The sequence below is a fragment of the Epinephelus lanceolatus genome, chromosome 12 (genome assembly GCF_041903045.1).
Source record: "Epinephelus lanceolatus isolate andai-2023 chromosome 12, ASM4190304v1, whole genome shotgun sequence".
NCBI classification, from domain to species: domain Eukaryota; kingdom Metazoa; phylum Chordata; class Actinopteri; order Perciformes; family Serranidae; genus Epinephelus; species Epinephelus lanceolatus.
Window position 1 is genome coordinate 11363003 of NC_135745.1, and position 18977 is coordinate 11381979.

Here is an 18977-nt window from a genome sequence, read left to right on the forward strand (position 1 = left end):
AGGACGGTTAAGTCTTCTACAAAGTGTTAATGCTTTTATCCACATTTGCTCCATTTTAGCATATCTCCACGGGCAAATACTTCGTCACTCTGTCAGTTTCTGCTTCTATTGATGGTGCAGTTCCCATCACTTCATTTACTAAGAGCGGCACCGCGGATGAGACCCGCTCATTTCCATTTATCGAAATCCCATTTCTATTCCATCTGCTAACTAGTCACCTGTGAAACTAGTTTTTAACCATGATTTGAAAGTGCACTGGCTTCAGATGTCTACCCCATCCCCTTTATTAGTGTTTATTCCCAACCATAAAAACCGCTGGAGGGGCACACACTGCCAGCGCAGGTCGTTATATTGTAAAACACCATGGCAGGGTAGCACACAACATTGCACATTGAGAAGCTAAGTGTGTCGAGGAGGAATTAAAGAATAAATTTCCTCTTCCAATTAAAAGACGTATTTGTGCAACGTGAGCGCAGGAAGGGAACATTATCAATGAAGGGAAGAAAACACAGTGTTACAACTCAGGAGGCACAATTACTGAGGCTGGTGGTATGCAATTAAATAGTGCTATTTAGACAGTGCTACTCCTCGCTAATAAATGCGGAACATATAGAGGAGACAAAAAAGGCTTTGGATGTACCTCCCAATCCCAACAGCCGGGGGAACAGATGACTGAAATGTAAACACAAACAGCGACAAAATGACTACATCAAAAGGAGGATGAGGCAACAAGACTATGCTTTTACATAGAGGGGAAATTCTCAAGATTCCAACTATTCACCAGCTTGAAGCCTAAAAGGTAAAATAAGAAAAACAAGGCTGTTGAAAAAAGAACATCACAGGTTTTATTGAGAAAGATGATGTAGTTTCCCAATGTATGATCCAAATGAAATGTATGTAGGGCAAGCACCACACTTACACCCACACTGTATTAAAGCACGTTTGAGTCATCAGCCCTGTCTCTGCAGCCCCTCAAATCATACTCCGTGTGGGGTGAGCGGAGCTGGCATTGTTAAAAATGTACAATATGAAGCTTTAAGTTAGCAACATGTCAAAATGAGTAACAGAACTAATGCAAGTGGAAATCAATCGGCAGATGAGTCCTTTTTATTCATGTGTCAACTCTACTGACATTTCAGAACATCTTAACATTAGATACGAGAATAAACTCCTAACCCTCCCTATTCACGCCCCACCTCCTGGTTCCCTCTGTGCTCTAGATCTTATGCCTGATCTCTGTACTGCTGGTGCAGCATGAGGACGTCTTCCTGGGAGACCCTGGTCCACCCCTCGCTGTGGACGTGATACAGGTTGACCTGCCCTCCACTGTAGGCGTCACGGTACGTGGCCTGGTAGATGGCGCGGCGGCCTAGCTCGCAGGCCTCCTCCACAGTCAGGTCCTGCCGCAGGCCACTGTCCATCACACCGTAGGCATACATGGAGCCTGAGCCAACGGCAAACAGATCGCCACACACACGGTTCCCCTCTGAGTCGACATAGTACAGCCCTGAGGACAAAGGACAAAAAGCAGGTCAAAAGGTTGGGAAGGCAAAGAGATGTAAGAAGAAACGGTGTAAACGGAGAAGTGTTTGATGCTGAAGCGTCCTCCGTTCTCCTGACTCAGGTGTTGAGCTTTGTCAGGAAAACTGAGATGGTGTACATCTAATACCGACACTCTCACACAAACAAACACACACAAACTTGTAAACGCACACACGCCATGTCCTCCAGAGAGAGAATATGAACAGCTGCAACCTCTCCAAGTGAAGTAAGGCTGGCAGATATGAACAGCTGCATCCTCTTCAAGTAAAACGAAGCCGGCCACGGAACCTGCTGACGAGGCATGGGCCACATCGCTGTCTGCCCATGGGCCCTGCTCCGGGCCTTATTGATCCCAGCAAACACGCCAAAAATTAACTATCGACCCGCAACCTGAGCTGCACAGGTAACTGCACCTCGCACCTCAAGAGGGAGAACAAAAAAAGAAAACATTGCGCTTACATCCTGTGGACATGAGACGAGTGCAGCGCATTTATATCCTTCTTCGCATATATGTGTTTGCTTCTACACAGACATTTTCTTCTCCTCCACACGTACGCACACTTGAATGACACATGGAGGCACGCACTCACCCTACACAAAACCTGACAAACATGTAATCCATCGTGCACTGCAGACCCCACAATGCTCTGATGGACCTGTGAGGGACAGTTTGCTCCACACCACGCTTCGTGGACACATGCGAGACATTTTGTTCCGCGCCATGACACACTCGCTAGGCCTGATCCCAGAGTGACGTGGAACGGGTGACTAGCACCAGCCTGTGAGCTCGCCCACAGCCTGCAGATGGTAAAAACGACAGCCTGCAAAAAGGCATGTTTTTCAGAGCGCTTCACAAAGCGAAACCTGTGAAAATGATACTCACACAGAGAAACACAGAGACACATGCATATAAAATTGCCTAATATCCACTGCTATCGCTCATCTCCCGCATTAAAAAACACTTCAAAATGCCCTCAGATTGCACATCCTCGCTTGCAGAGTTCCTCAGCTAAACTAGTGACAGTCTATTAGGGATGGAGAGCCACTTGCTTTTCTGAAAAAAAAAAAAAGAGCTTACCATTGCTTTCAACTGGCAAATTGCAGCTTCCTCAGCCTGTCGTTAGCTTGCCATGATAATCATCCCATGCCTGTCTATGCATGGGGGTAATTTGCCATTCTGAGACCTGTCTGTTCCTCTTGAAAACTGTAAGGGACTCGTTAAAAACATAATGGGCTGGGAGAGAGAGTTGTAAAGGCGGCCTCTTGTGTTGAGTAGCACAGTTGACGGAGGTGGATGAGGACTCTTTAGGAGGTCCAAGTATAGAAGCAGAGCAGCACCAAAAAACACTTTCCACATCCATTCCTTTACAAACACACCTGGGTCTTTGTAGAGCCCAGTGCGCTTAACAGTCTCTGCACCTCAAACAGTGACGCAGAACAGCACGCAGGCATCGATAAGTGCTCAGAAAACAAAACAAAAAAAACGTGGAGGGGGGGAATCATAAGGCCCACTTAAAGTGGAAGCGGGGGGGGGGGCATGCTGCCTGGATGGCGGAGCATTGCAGCAGTGGCGGCCAAGAGAGACTCCTTCCACTCTGTCAACCTACTGACAGGTGCTTAAGGAGCCTTTTTTAAACAGCGGCATGTGCACCTGGCTGGACTGACAGCTTTTAGAGGTAGGTGAGGAGCGCAGTACGATGGATGGGTGGCTAGCATCAAATGGGTCAGTGTCTGTCCGTCATCTGTCCTTCCCACTACAATTCACCACTGGATCAGGAGTAAAAAAAGAGAGCAGCAGTTCAGAACAGAGGGGGAAAAAAATGATTACATCACTCTCTTGGGAGTGGCTGTAAAACTGACTGCCACATGGGTCTTCTCCGACGAGGTCTCATACACTGATCTGCTTTTCAGTCATGGGGCTGTATCCCATTTAATCACATATCACCTTATTTCAAACCCTTCATGTCCTTGTAGGAAGCAGTAGAGGGTGCTGCGCAGAGCAGAGTCGCTGTTATCTGTCAAAAGCAAAGCCTCTATTGAGTTATCAAGCATTTACTGTACACTGATTACAAGTGTCATAACATTTGACGTTATTACATAGAGTCGTATTTGACGAGCTCCTCAACATAGCTTTTATTTGATTTATTTTGCATGCAGCTTAAGACACTCCATCAGGGGAATAAGTGCTCTTGACATGATTGTAGCTGGCTAATGAGCTTCCCGCCTAATCGCGATTGATTTAATTTACATGACATTTACCTCTCCATTCAATCATTGGCATTGTGGGGGCCATGGCAAAGCTCCCACACCTATTGAACTTATACAGGGATCATTATTTCACCAATTGATCGCCCAGGATTTAACACGTGTCATTTAGGTTTGTTGGCATACCGGCGGGCCGCCATTGTTCACACAGCCCTCTCTGCTTTCCAGACAAAGCTGGGATCGATCTCAGCGGGTGTACGGGCATTATGCATGCGACCCAATTGTCCGGGGCTGAGACCCAACGTCCATCATCCCGCCGTGCTCCGGCTGGCCCGCAGTCCCAGCCTCATCGATTTCCCATTACTGTGTCACTGTGGCGGCCTCTTTAAGCACACCTTCTGTGATGTACAGCCTCACACTGCGAGGCACCCAAAAGCCAGTTTGAAGTACAAAGAGGGGGCAGAGAATGCGAGAGGCTGCAGTACCATCTAGTGGGTAACTCTGGGAACTACAGATGTGTTTACACTAATGGTACAGCACATGAACTGGAAAACCATATGAACTGGTGATTCTGTACACAAGGATCATAACATTTGATGGCTGATGAGAAAAACTGAATAATCTCCTCAAAAAATTCTAACAATTAAGTGTTGATCAGAGTTGTATTTTTTTTTTTTTTTTCATTTTTAATTTTTGTTTTCAATTCAGTTTAGTTTCCGTTAGTTTCTAGAGTGGGTTTGCTTGTTTCAGTTTAGTTTTTCTCATTTAAAAATGTTTTAGTTCACTATTCATTTGTTTCAGTATTAGTTTTTTTTATTGTTGTTGTTTTATTATATTGGAGGCATTTTTCAGGGGCAAAATAGATATTACAATACAAACACAACACTTTGTGAGGGCAACTGACTCACAATCATGTAGACATCCCAGTCTCACTAAATATGCACCAATGCCTCCTAATGCTTGTTGAGCCGACAAATTAACGCCAAAGACTAAAGCTAAAACATTTCCTGCATATTTTTATCTTATTTTAGTTCAGTTAGCACAATGTCATTTTAGTTATCTTGTATTCTTTTTTTTTTTTTTTTTTTTTAAGTCTAGTCCTCATTTTTTTTCAGTTAACTGATTTCTTTTAAACCTAGTGTTAGTTTTAGGCTCAGTTTTAGTTTACTTTAGCAACCTTGGTATGGATAGTTATTTCATCTTATATCTTTCATATATCACATTAACGCATGAAACTGCTAACCCTACACTGCAACAAAGGACATACATTTCAGACTTAATTGAACAGCTAACCACTCAAGTTTAACCTCAGCTTGGGAGGTGCCATCAAAACATTTCTTTGGGACTAAAGCATAGCTGTCTATCATCACAAAAAACACTGACACTGTGTATTCAAATTAGTGGATTGTTTTGCTCATTGCATGAGCTGCATGTCAGAATGAATTAGTGGAAATCATATGCCAAGAGTGGGCGGTTAATAGGTGCTTCAGTAAGTTTGTTGTATTTTCAAAGAAATTTGCCCTGTTGGTTTTAGCACACTTGAAGTAAAATACATAATCAGGTAAACTAATAATAACAAAGAGAGATAATGGAAATGACTGACAGATATAAAAACATGATAAAGTTTAATATAAAAACAAATGACTATGGAAAATTGCTTGGAGGATGTTGCAAAATGGCAGACCATTAAGACAGTGAAAAGAATTATAAATTGAGCGCCATGTTTAGAATCCATATCTTAAATCTTAATTCAAGCTAATAAGAATTAGAAGATTAACTGATTTGAAGATTCAGTGACAAACAATTTATCTGCAACCTTTTTGATAAGTGATTAATCATTTACGTCATTTTTTAACCAAAAATAGCAATAGCGTTTTATATTACTGGAAAATCAATATCTTTTTTATGTTTTGGACTGTTAGTCTGACAAACAAGACTTTTGAAGACATCGCCCTGGGGTCTAGGATATTGTGAAGGCACTTTTATCTGTTTTCTGATGTTTATAAATGAATCAATTAATTGAAAAAATGATCTGCAGATTAATCAATAATAAAAAATAATTGCTAGTTGCAATTAATACCAGGGTTCTTGCACCATTTTTAAAGTCAAATTCAATGCTTATAAAGACTTTAAAAGGAGACACAGGGGCCCTGAATACATCAAAAAAAAAATTTCCTGGCACACAAAAGTTTTATTTAGTTTAATGTCTACTTTTATGTCTAGTTTTAAATCTAATAATATATTGTATAACACTGCAAAGCCCACGTATCCCTCATTCAAGGACAAAACTGCAAACAACAAAAACTGAATAAATATAGGCAAAAAAAATCTAAGACAGTATATATTCACAAATTTTAAAAATAAATTCTATTCTGGAAAAGGTGTTGTAAGTTAATTATAGAAATACTTCAATACGAATCATTAATAATCAATTTTGTTGGCAGCTGTAGATTTTTCTAATAGTTGAAATCCAGTTTTAGATAATAAGCTGACATAGGCCACGTGTTATATACAGCTGTTGTATTTACCTGGCCCTCTCTTGTCCCAGCCACACACCATGGTTCCCATGCTGAGTCCCATGCCCTTGTACTGGTACACCATGTTCGCAAGCAGTTTGGAGGCTGCTGCCACTGAGATGCGCTCCTTGTTGCGGAGTTCGTAGATGCGGCACTGGCGAGCCAGCAGGCGCTCCCAGAAGCTACAATCTGCAGCTCCTCCAGCCATGGTACCCAGCAGGTAGGGGTTGATCTCAATCACCTTCTTTACTGTCTGCGAGGCAATGTAGGAGCCTGCTGTGGCTCTGGAGTCCACCGCTACAATAACACCATGCTGGAACTGAGAGAGGCAACAGCAAGGGGGGATCCCATTAGTAAGCACAGTACAGCAGGAGGGGAAAACACACAAACAGCAGTCACTTATGGCTCAGTAATCAGTATGTACAGTTTAATTACCTATTAGCTAACTCGTATTTGTGTGTAGATAAAGCAGAAATCTGCTGCTGCTCTACACCTGTCACAGAGATGCAATATATGGCTCAGCTCTGCCAGAAAGCTGCTGGATAAAAGTGAAGACCTTTGCTCTTACCCACAAAATCCTCTTTCACTGAAGTGTCAGTCACAACAGCTGTATAATACTAAAGTGAAGACAACAGATTTGGCCAGTCAGAGGGAGACGACTTCTGGAGAGGTTTTCATCTACCACCTCCCCTCCACACTCAGGGATTAAGGGATAAAGTTGGCGTTATTCTATCTTTTCTTTTTATCAACAAATCCCCTGAAGAGACCAAAACCAACTGCAGGGATGTTGTTCAGTATTTACACTGCTCTGCTTGTTTGACAGTGTGAGGGTAAAAAGCCTGCAGTTTTCATCATAATGAAAATATGTCAACCAAATGCAACAGTATGGCTCTTTTATGTGTTTTTAATAGTTTTTGGACAACAATGGCATTTTGTGGCACAGAGGCAGAGCCTATATCAGGCTATTATCTTTTTAGTCCCATGAATTCATTGCTGGGTTTAGAGTTTTAACAGGATTTGCTGATAATTACAATTCAACAGTATCCCCCTATCCATTCAGTGGAATGTAAATGGACCTATTTTAGTCATCTTTTACGCCTAGTTTAAATCTTCGAATCACAAAGACTACCTGAACTTTTTAGATACCCCATTCCCTCTTTTGTTGACATTATTAATTTTGCTTTAGGGAGCTCCTACTTTGTTCTTTACTCTTACAGTGTTCATCTTTCTTTCCTTTCTGTTGTGAGATAAATGTGTGATGTGTTACTGTTACATGACTCATCAGCTTTAAAAGGCCAATATACCTATATTTTCATATGTCTTATATTTGACCTTTTCTAGGGAGGCCACAACTTTACGTCTGGTTCTGAAACAATACTTAGACAATCTGGTATGGAAACTCACAGTTCTCATCTACAAGACAGTACAATTAACTGAAGAAATATATACATTTGAAAAAATACGTCCTTCCTACCAGAGATGTTCTAAAAACCAACCAGGACATAACATCACTGAATACATTAACTTACATTTTTAAATTTGGATCCTCTGATGTACAGTTAAATGTCTTTTTATGGGCATAAATAATATTGTATTTGGGTTGAAAGAGCCCAAATGGCAAATCTAAAGAGCAAGGTGAATAGACAACTGTGTTTAAATGTCCAAGACATTTTTTCTTCCACGTAAGTGATATGTTTGAATTTGACAGATAAATAAATGACTAAATACAGAAAATAAATACTTAAAGATAGCTCTTTATTGTATTTGGCTTCTATTCCATAATGCAAATAAGCACCTATACTATTAGAAACAAACAAGCTGATACAACATTATGTAAAGTGCAAATTCAGGTCATCTTCATTTTATTGTGTTGAGCAATGACTAAACAGCATACACATAGACCTACGTGATTTGTGAGTTATCTAATTACGCCAAACAAAAGTCACATGTGGATAATGCACAAGTACAGAGCTGTCACCTTGTTTCCCATTCATGCAGGTGCATTTAAGGCATAACGTTAAGTGCTGTTAGTATTAACTTGTGACACCTAACTCTACGGTAAATAACGTTACTGTCGTGGCTGTCAAAACCGCACGGGTATGACCAGCTCGGGTTCACCCATTTGCTTTGAAGGCAGACATGTTTAACACAAATCCTCATAAAGCCAACGCTGTGTGGACATCTGCAATGAGAAAGCGGTTTGTAGCCATGCTAGCATGCTAACGTTCGAGATGTAGCATTTTGTGAGCCCTCCAACATTGGTGTATAGGGTCTGAATAATTCAGCAAACGTCTATTGTGACAACTAATCAATTAGTTAGAGTTTTACAGTAAAAGCAGCCACAGTTAGATACTAATTTACTTACTTTGAATGCTAAGGTGGTGGTCCCGTGCAGGAACTCTATTTTCCTTTCGACGTCATCCTCGTCCACGGCACACAGCGGGTTTTTGACCGAAAAACTAAGACCGTCTCCCGGCGTAGCGTCAAATCCCAGACTGCTCTGTCCACAACCAAAGCCATTTGGTTGACAATTATCAAATGAAAAATTCGCACAATCACTGTTCAACACACTAGCAAGAGCCATCTTTGAAACTGTCTGATGAGCAAGCTACTTCCGGCGGATTAGGGTACGAAAATTTATTGAGTCATGCTGGAATAATCACACAGCGCCCCCTGTGTTTGTGGCGGACTGTGGATTTACTACTGTAAAGGTAAAAATAGGCCGTGTAAACTCTGTGACCTAGGCAAACAAAAACATTTCAAGGCTACAGCAATTAAATAATTCTTGCTATGCTAGAGTACATGAATTATTAATCCAATATTTATTCTAGCTAACTGACAATAGTGCATAAACTTTTAAGAGGGTCACTGACACTAAAGGTAAGCCCCCGCGTGAGTTCCCACTTTTTTGCTTCATCCTGAAGCATCTTTTGTGGCCACTCTTTTTCTTTCCTTCACTATCTTCGCCCTCCTCTCCATGTCTCTATAATATTCCTCTTTCAAGTCCTCTCTCTTTCTTTGGCTCCAACCCTGGGCTGTGATGTGGAAGAGGTCCACATTGTTTCCTGAGTAGGCGTCCCTGTGAGTGGCTCTGAACACTGCTTCTCTTGCCAAAGAGATGGCCTCTTCTTTACTCAAGCTCCAACTCAGCCCTCCATCCAGGACTCCATAAGCATAGGGAGAGCCTGAGCCCACAGAAAAGATGTCCCCCTGCAGTCGGGCTCCATCACTGCACACATATATCAGCTTTGGGCCACCGTTTGGGGATGCAGAATGTTCCATCATGGTAACATCTTGACTACTAGCAACAGCTGAGGAACTGTCATCACCAATTAAGGATGAGTCTTCTGACCTCTTTGTGCACTCAGTGTTATCTGCTTCCTTATCCCAGCCACAAAGCGTAAGAGCCACACATAACTTGGTCCCTTTAAAGGGGTGCAGCATAAATGAAAGGAGCTTGGCAGTGCCACGTATTGACAGGCAACGTTTGTGACGCAGTTGGTAGAGTCTGATCTCTCTGGCCAGAATTCGCTCCCACAGCATGCAGTCTGCGCCGCTACCAGAGGAGGTGACGACTAAATGGGAGTGAATAGGAGTAATCTTGTGAACAGCTGGACAGGCAACAAGCCCCCCAGCACTGGCACGAGTGTCTGCAGCTGCAATGACCCCACCTTGGAAGATGAAACCCAAGGTCGTTGTTCCATGAGACAGAGGGAAAGGACTGCGGACCGTCTTTGAATGTTTAGCTGGGGGGAAAGGGATTGGCCATCTGTGGTTGTAAGGAGTAGAGTATGGCAAAGTCGGTATAGAGAATTGCAGAGGGATCCCACTGTTTCTCTCAGATTTCTGTAGTCGCTCCAATTCAAAGTTGTAATAGTCAGTCATATGAAAAGATGAGGGTGCGTCTTCAAAATGAGAGGCAGGAAACCACTTGTGATGCACAGGAGTGTGTTTGAAGCCACAGATATCTTCCAAAGCCATAACTGTGTAATGAAGCAGATACGGATAGATTCCTCTCCCAGAAATGAGCAGGCAAGAAGTACTCCTTAAACACAGATTATACCAGAGATCATCCTTAGAAAAACCTGTCAAAGTCACAAACCTTGTAAATCCCTCTGCATTTGGAAATGATGACCGCTGCCACCTAGTCTTTCTTCATCTATTCTAAAAGACAAACCTTCTACCCTTATATAGCCCTCCCAAATATGACACCTTGCACACACACACAACCACACGTATAGACCTATGATCAAAACCATTCGAGCCGATGTAAGCGATATTTTATCCTACCCTCTGTGAAAGTAATATCCAGAGAAGCCCTTTTCTGCAAACCCTATGTTTGATGAGTGACAGAGTCATCTAGCTAGTTTTGTGCAGGTTCATACATATCTTTTTTATTATCATTTTCAGTTTGTTGTTTAAAAAGGCACCAACCAACATCAGCAGGATCTTATGACAAACCTGCTTTCCATCCTGTAGCTGTGTCTAAAATGGCCCAGAGACACGCTACAGCAACAACAACATGAGTAATGTTTTTGCACAAGTTTTAAACTTGGAAACTTTCTCAAATGACATATGGACTCCACATGGGTAATAGGAAGGATGCCTTTCTGGTTAATAACATTCATATACTTGAGAAGTTCTATTTACACAACTCCAAGTAAGTGAAACCTAAGTTTAGTGTGTTCCATAAAGAGTTACCTTTTTATTTGACAGTCCTTAAATTCACGAAAAATATAAACACAATGAAACTTTTTAGCATAACTAGCAAAACCTTCTATCCTTTAATTTATTTTTATTAGTCTTGTTATTTCTTTGTGTATTTTTTTAATTATAGCCTTTTTTTGATATTTCAATATCTAATTTGATTTGTCCGTTTTTTTCTGTCTCTTTTGTATGCACCTGATCCTAATGATGTAATGCACATATTTTAAAGCCATTTTGTGTACATGAGAAATTTTTCAATAAAAAAGAAAGAAAAAAACATTAGTTATAAAGGAACTTAAATAATAATTCTGATGGGACATAAAGAGTATAACAAATTATATTCTTTTTCCAACAGTACATTTTATTTTCATGGCTTTTACTTTAATTTATTTAACAGTATAAAAATGACTTGCAAAACATTTCTGAAGAAAGACTTTTAAAATGACATCAAAGCCTCTGGATGCACAGTTATCGCGGGATTATACGAGACATGTAACTGAAGTACGTGAAAAGCCATTTTGGATCAACATCCTCAGGCTTTCAAATGAGCCAACGCATCCTTGCAGATCCAAGATGGCGTCAGTTTCCACAGCTACGGCACGGTTCCAGTCATTCCATTCAGTCGGCTAAAATCATGGCGTCCGGCAGTACGGGGAGCAGGGTGTCCTGCGGGAGAGATTTGAATTGTGTGCCGGAGGTCGCCGACACTTTAGCTGCCGTCGCCAAACTTGGGTGAGGAGAGAGTTTCACTCCGCGAGTTCTTTTTAGTAAAAGTGGGCTTTTTGGAGGGACGCGCTGGTCTGTTAGCATAATGTCAGTGCGTGATGCTTGCTAAGCTAGCCGGTGAATTACCAGCACGTGCCCAATCACAATGATGCTTGATAATAGAGTGAAGTGTTAATTACACTAATGTAGACTATTCAGTTAGCATTGTGAGAACTAGCTGGGGAATAATAACTTCACAGTCTCGCGCTTCACCTCTTCGTGACCTTAACAATGATATTGATGTTAAAGCGACATGCTTTCTTTCTCGTGTCCAGATTTGACTTCCTCTGCATGCCCCTGTTTCACCCGAGGTTCAAGAGAGAGTTTGAGTTGGAACCCGCGAAAACCCGACCCGGTGCCCATACCCGATCAGACCTGCTGCTCTGTGGAAGAGGTTTGTCATTCTGCCCTCCTATCTTCTATACTGTCAGGCGTTAGTATTCATTATCTTACTTGTGTCAGTAAATAAGATATCGAGTTATACCACTGTGTACTATAAGAGGCCCTTGATGGATGGATTGATGGGTGATTATGATGGTGGAAACAGGGGTTCAATGTCTTACACTGGGAAGTTTAGAAAATGGGAACCACAGAGCTAGAAAATGTAATCATATGAATACACGATTAAAGTTTCACGGAACAGACCAGGTATATAGTATTACAAACACTCCTAGAAGAAATAACATTGTAAGAGCTCGTGGAGACATAACTTAAGATGCAGATATCAAACATAATTTTAGTGAATTGTTAATTGTTAATGTATAACTTGGCTGCTGTAACATTGTTTTTTCCCATTGGTCTTTCTGTTACAGCAACACTAATGAAAAGGATTGTCATGTCAGAGTTGGGGTATAGTTAAAATAGTAGCTTCATGGGGCCAGTAAAATTGATAATGTTGTAGTGGAGATCTTAGATGAATCAAAGGATCGATATGAAACTATAATAAGCCAGGTGATGTTTTTTTAAACTAGCTGTTGTGTTTTTCCTAGATTGGAACACTCTTATCGTTGGAAAGCTCTCTCCATGGATCGACGCAGATGCAGAAATCGAGACAGAGCGCAGAAACTCAGAGGCTGTAAGTTCCTCAACTTGGACAATTTCCTTGATGTTGATGCTAAAAATGGTTCTTTGATGTCAAGATTTTATGGCATGAGTGAATTTATGTTGTCCAGTCTGTCAACCCTAATCTGTCTTCTTGTTTCATACCGTCATGCTCTCGTCATTCTTTTTCCTATTTTTCTCATCAGGCTCTGGCACAGGAGTTAAACTTCTCAGCCTACCTGGGTCTGCCTGTCTTCATGATCCCTCTAAGGGGCTCAAACTGTGCCAATCTAGCCCGTCTGCTGCTAAACCACATCCACACTGGACACCACACCTCAAATGTAAGACACAGCATTGACAACCCCAACATAACAGTGTTGATGTCTTTTTATATAGTAGAGACGTCAGATAGACAGTTGAATTTATCAGCTAACTGATGTTGTCCTCTGACTAGTTCTGGATTCGTGTCCCGCTGATGGCATCAGAGGACACACGGGAAGATCTGATTGAGAATGAACCGAGCACTTGCATTGATGACACAAGTGTTGATGAAAAGACCTGGAGCTGGTTAGTTTCACGCCACTCCACTTCCTGAGCAGTCGGGTGCTGTCTGCATGCTAAAATAGCTGTCATTGATTTCCTTTAAAATCGTGACTCACTTTGTTTACTTGCCTCTGCTCCTTTTAGGTGGCACTCATTTAGAACCCTTTGTGATTACAACAAGAGGATTTGTCTTGGTGAGAGAGCACACTGTGAAGCAACAGCCTGGGGCAAAGTCAGTGCATTAAGAAATAATCATTGTCCTGTCTGCAACTGAAAATGCACTTCTTTTTGTATTCCTGAAGCTATTGAACTTGGAGCAGACATGCCGTCAGAGGCAGTGATTGATAAGTGGCTCGGGGAACCTGTCAAAGCAGCCATACTTCCCACCAGCATCTTCCTAACGAACAAGAAGGGCTTCCCTGTTCTGTCAAAAGCCCATCAGCGAATAATCTTCAGCCTTTTCAAGGTATAATTCCACAGATTCAACTGAAATTAATCACCAGCCAAATGCAGAAGTGTTGTTTTTAATTAAAAAAAATTAAAACTTTCCTTTCATTTCTTAGTTGGAGGCCCAGTTCATCTTCACAGGCACCAGTCGGCACACTGAGAAGGACTTTCGCTCCTACCTGCAGTACCTCGAATACCTCAACCAGAACCGACCTGCACCCAATGCCTACGAGCTCTTCGCAAAGGGCTATGAAGACTACTTGCAGTCTCCCCTCCAGGTAAGGACGCGCTGTTTTGTTTTCAAGTATTTGGGAAAAAAAATTGTTAACCTTTTTGATGATGAAAACTGAAGGTATATTATTTTCCTCCCTTTAGCCACTCATGGACAACCTGGAGTCTCAGACATATGAGGTGTTTGAGAAGGATCCAATTAAATATTCCCAGTACCAAATGGTAAGACCTGAAATTCAGCCATTCAATCACACACATCTACTACACTGTATATGTTGTGAATTTGTAAACAGCATTTACACTGTGGGCATGTTAAATCTTAAAGATGCAGGCTCCTTGTGTAGCCTCCTGAAATTTTATAAAATCAGTTTCCAGAATGGGCAGAAATTCTCATCTTCATGCTCTGTTCTGTCCCTTTCCCAACTGTACGAGAAACGTCATCTAAAGGCCCTGACACACCAAGCCGACGGTCGGCCGTCGACCGAAGTCCGGCCGTCGGTGAGCGTCTATCGCCCCAGTTTTTTGCGGTGTGTCCCGCACTGTCGGCACTTCGGCGTTGGCAGCTTTTCGGCCGATTGAGCATGTTGAATCGGCAGTGGAGCTTGTCAGTGAGAGAAATCACTCTGATTGGCTGCTCAGGTTTTATTTCCTCGCCCCTGTAGCGAGTGAATCTGCCTGTAGTGATACCGGGGCTAACCGGTGCTTCCTCCTCAGGCTCCACTTCACTGTGTGTTCAAATGCAACTGACACAGGGCGACGTGAGGCGACGTAGACGATGCAACAGTTGGCTTTCGTCACTGCTAGTTCTTTGATGTCAGTTTGGTGTGTCTGCACCTTAAATGGCAACTTAAAGTTGATGTTTTGTAACATTAACTATTAAAAGCTGCAGCACCTTACATTGCTTTATATGTGTGCGTTAGTGTCCTGAAATTCAGGCCCCAGGACCCAGATTTAAGGCAAAAAAAATGGAAGCATATTTACAGTAGTTATCTTATCCATTCTTACACCAACCTTACTCAAAGAAAATATTTCATTTCAATAAAAAAATATTTCATTTGTTCTCCTCTCAGTGTTTGCATTAGTAACTAATGGGAGCCTGTATGCACAAGTGATACTGTCACTTGTGTAGCACTCTCACACCACTGACATGTCTGTTTTTCTGTGAAGTTAGGGTGAGACAAGACACACAACATATTGATTCTTCTGCTTTGTCCTTGTGTCCACAGGCTGTATATAAATGTCTGCTTGACAGAGTTCCAGAGGAGCAGAAAGACACAAACGTTCAGTGAGTATCCGTACCCAAATCTGTGTATAAACAACAAGAAGACAGAGTTTAAATTCTTTAATTGCTGTTTGTGTGGATTTTGATTCATACCTTTAGATTAAATTTTGCAATCAACACACTCCTCCCCCGACAAAGGTTTATATCATTCCTCTAGTAGTTTAACAGGGTAACATATTGGAGAAAATAATGACAGTGAACTCCAGTGGTGAGATGAGTCATGAGGCAGTGCTTGCAGCAACCTCAAAAATGTTATTGTCCCTTTCTCACAGGGTGTTGATGGTGTTGGGAGCAGGTCGGGGTCCCCTGGTCAATGCATCCCTGCGTGCTGCCAGCCAGGCAGACAGGAAGCTGAAGGTGTATGCTGTGGAAAAAAATCCTAATGCTGTAATCACGTGAGTAGAATATATTTCAAAGCTCATGTCAGTGGGGGAAAATATTTATAGGTGAACTTTTGCCTTTGCAGTTTAACTTTCATCATCTAGGATATTTCTTGTCTTACTGTAAACCAATTTGTAGAGCCTAGAAATTTTAAATGCTGGTGGTATTGATTTCATGCACAAACATTTTAACTGGTCCCTATCTGTTCAGGCTGGAGAATTGGCGCTTTGAGGAGTGGGGCGATCAGGTAACAGTGGTGTCATGTGACATGCGGGATTGGGCAGCACCTGAGAAAGCCGACATCATCGTCAGCGAGCTGCTGGGATCGTTTGGCGACAATGAACTTTCTCCTGAGTGCTTAGATGGAGCGCAGCACTTTCTCAAAGGTATGTTAGTGTTGTGGTTAAAGTGAACTGTCTTGGTTGCTCCATTTTATCATCAACTACATATGTAGACACTGTAGATAAAGGGTCATTGAATGCAGAGCACCTTTAGCTGTTTACCACAACTAACATGAGGAAGGCATTTGTCATCCTCCATTACCTTCCATGCTTCCTTACATCTCAAATCACTTTCTCTTTGCCCCTTTTCACACTCAGATGATGGAGTGAGCATCCCCTGTTCCTACACATCCTTTCTGGCCCCCCTGTCCTCCTCCAAGCTTTACAACGAAGTACGGGGCTGCAGGGAACGTGACAAGGACCCAGAGTGCCATTTTGAGACACCCTACGTAGTGCGCCTCCATAACTTCCACCAGTTGGCTGAGCCCAAACCGTGCTTCACCTTCAAACACCCCACGACAGGTAGACACAAGAACACTAAACTCATATTGTACGCCAAGTTACAAGTGTACTACACACTTTGATATGATTGGTTGTTTTTTTTTTTTGATATGTTGACCACCTGTTCTTTCTTCTTTCAGATATGAACAACAACCGGTATCAGTGCCTCAAATTCTCAGTGGGTTGTAACTCAGTGCTCCATGGTTTTGCTGGCTACTTTGAGACCACGCTGTACAAAGATGTCACACTCAGTAAGTAACCTTTATAAAAAGGAAGTCACGTTGTGTTAAGATTAGATTTGAATATTATTGTTTATATTGTGTTTGTTTGTGGCAGGTATAAAACCAGATACACATTCACCTGGAATGTTCTCCTGGTTCCCCATCCTGTTCCCCCTCAAAGTAAGTTATACAATCAGTGCTCATAAAATTCTTTGGTCTTCTGCATTTAAAAGGGATCTATTGTGCTTATTTTCAGATTCATACTTGTATTTTGGGTTTCTGCTTGAACATTTTTATATGTTTAATGGTCAAATAAAACACTATTTCTCTCATACTGTCTGTGCTGGAACACCTGTATTCCCCCTGTCTTTGAGATGCTCCGTTTTTAGTATACATCATTGCATTCGCATATTAATCCTAACTTCTACCTCAAATTTTTCCTCCCTACAGCAACCTATCTCCATATGCCGAGATGATGATGTCACAGTGCGATTTTGGCGCTGCAACAACGGGAAGAAGGTGTGGTACGAATGGGCCGTGACCGAGCCCTCCTCCTCTGCCATCCACAATCCAGCAGGGCGCTCCTACACCATTGGCCTGTGAAGATGATGCATCAGCACGTCCGTCTACAGGCATACACACACGTTTCTGTTAGACTTGGCGGCAGTTAAAGTGAAGATTGTCCTGGTTCTTCGGGCGTACACACACGTTTCTGTTAAAGTTGGTGGCACTAAAAGTGAAGGTGTCTTGGTTCTTTTTATATATACAGTTAAAACCTGGACTTGTGGTGCAAAACTCCTATGTGCGGTTGGGGTTTTAAAATTACCAGTGGTGGGCACTTTTAGCCAGCTATGAAGAAGCTGATTGGATAAACCAGATTTTTCAGTTTGTGTTTTTGAAGTCTGTTTTCAGCAGGCATGGACTATCACCTATACACAAAGTGTATTATTGCTGTGAGATTGTCTCCTTCAGATTAGGTCAAACACCTCGCCACTGGTTTATTTTTTAATGTCGTCTCTTCCCCCTACTGTTCTGAACAGCTGTTGCAGACATACATACTCAATCCAACAGGACCTTTGCCTTATCAAACACATTCCATCCCAATACTTAGATGCTGATGAAATACCCTTCTCCTCTACACAAGAGGGACAGAGGAAGGTTACACTATTCAGGTCACACACCGTATTGTTTGGGGGCTGTCTGTTCATACCGTTTGTTATTTTGTTTATGTATGTTTGAACCATGTCAATAAAAACAACACTGTAATGTTCTTCATTTGCTTGGCACTTTTCCCACAATGCACTGCAAGTTTTTAGGATTGAAATGTTAATTTGTTTTAAATTATTTTTGCATGACAACAACAGCAGTGTTTTTAGTTTAAATGAGCTGGCCGTAAGGATGTGAGTTGTCCAACAGATGTCACCCTCAGATCACAATCCACAGGGCCACAACAAATGAATAATGGTAGTATTCTCAGCTCACCTTCACCTATTGTGTGCAGTAGAGTTATAACTGGCAGGTGTACTCTTACTCTGCTGTGAATAGAAATGATCTCAGGAGCCTCATACCTCATTAGCACAGGAGCAGGGCTCCTGACTACTTACACATCAGAGACAATAATGCAGTGAACAAGTGTGTTTCTGCATCAGCATGACTGTCAGGATTAATTTAACTCTCATAAACACAACAAAAGCACCCAAATATGCTTTTCAGTCACAGCTGACACTGATCCGGCTCAGTATGATGTGATGTCGTCATCAGCATTTCTGGAGCCTGACATACTCAACCTCCTTACACCCATCAATTCTAACTTGCACATTAGCCTAACATTACTTTGGGTCTGTGAATGGAAGCCTGCAAAGATGTCTGGTCTCATTTGATCATATCTTAGAAGTTGCAGTTACATACTTAACTGGGGTCAAAAGAGGATGTAAGTGGTGAAGCCTGCCTGAGGAACTATAGATTGAAAGTGTAGACAGTAGACTCATCTATGTAAGATCATAGACCATGAAGCATAATTATTTAGCAGGCATGTACAATGACAAGATTACACTTATGAATTTCTTTCATGCTGTAACTTCAAAACTGGTGGTTAGTCATCTTTAATATTCATATGAGCAACTAAGGGTAATACCAATACTTATTTTGTTCACCCTTATTTGAAATATGCTGTACTATGGATATGCCTTAAAAATATATAAAAAATGGGCAATAATATTTTTATCAAGTGTTTAAGCCAATCTCTAAGGATGTCCGGAGTGTGTCTTCAGGTTGTGTATATTGTCAATGGGGAGAAAAGGAGCTCAGGGTCCTC

General features: G+C 41.8%; 3 protein-coding genes across 3 annotated transcripts; 1 reads left to right on the top strand and 2 right to left on the bottom strand.

Moving 5' to 3' along the window:
* Positions 1–822: 822 nt before the first annotated feature.
* On the bottom strand, positions 823–8881 carry psmb5 (proteasome 20S subunit beta 5). The gene is made up of 3 exons (XM_033650927.2): positions 8629–8881; positions 6276–6582; positions 823–1507 (listed from the first exon to the last, which is right to left on the bottom strand). The coding sequence occupies exons 1-3, from the start codon at positions 8845–8847 to the stop codon at positions 1224–1226; spliced, it is 810 nt and encodes a 269-aa protein (XP_033506818.2). The 5' UTR covers positions 8848–8881; the 3' UTR covers positions 823–1223.
* Positions 8882–9176: 295 nt separating this feature from the next.
* psmb11a (proteasome 20S subunit beta 11a) lies at positions 9177–10148 on the bottom strand. The gene is made up of 2 exons (XM_078172849.1): positions 9643–10148; positions 9177–9519 (listed from the first exon to the last, which is right to left on the bottom strand). The coding sequence occupies exons 1-2, from the start codon at positions 10146–10148 to the stop codon at positions 9177–9179; spliced, it is 849 nt and encodes a 282-aa protein (XP_078028975.1).
* A 1395-nt stretch (positions 10149–11543) lies between these two features.
* On the top strand, positions 11544–17933 carry prmt5 (protein arginine methyltransferase 5). The gene is made up of 16 exons (XM_033649649.2): positions 11544–11702; positions 12011–12129; positions 12725–12810; positions 12983–13117; positions 13231–13343; positions 13464–13513; positions 13622–13785; positions 13883–14044; positions 14142–14219; positions 15224–15282; positions 15552–15674; positions 15871–16046; positions 16260–16463; positions 16583–16693; positions 16779–16843; positions 17114–17933. The coding sequence occupies exons 1-16, from the start codon at positions 11605–11607 to the stop codon at positions 17264–17266; spliced, it is 1896 nt and encodes a 631-aa protein (XP_033505540.1). The 5' UTR covers positions 11544–11604; the 3' UTR covers positions 17267–17933.
* Positions 17934–18977: the final 1044 nt, after the last annotated feature.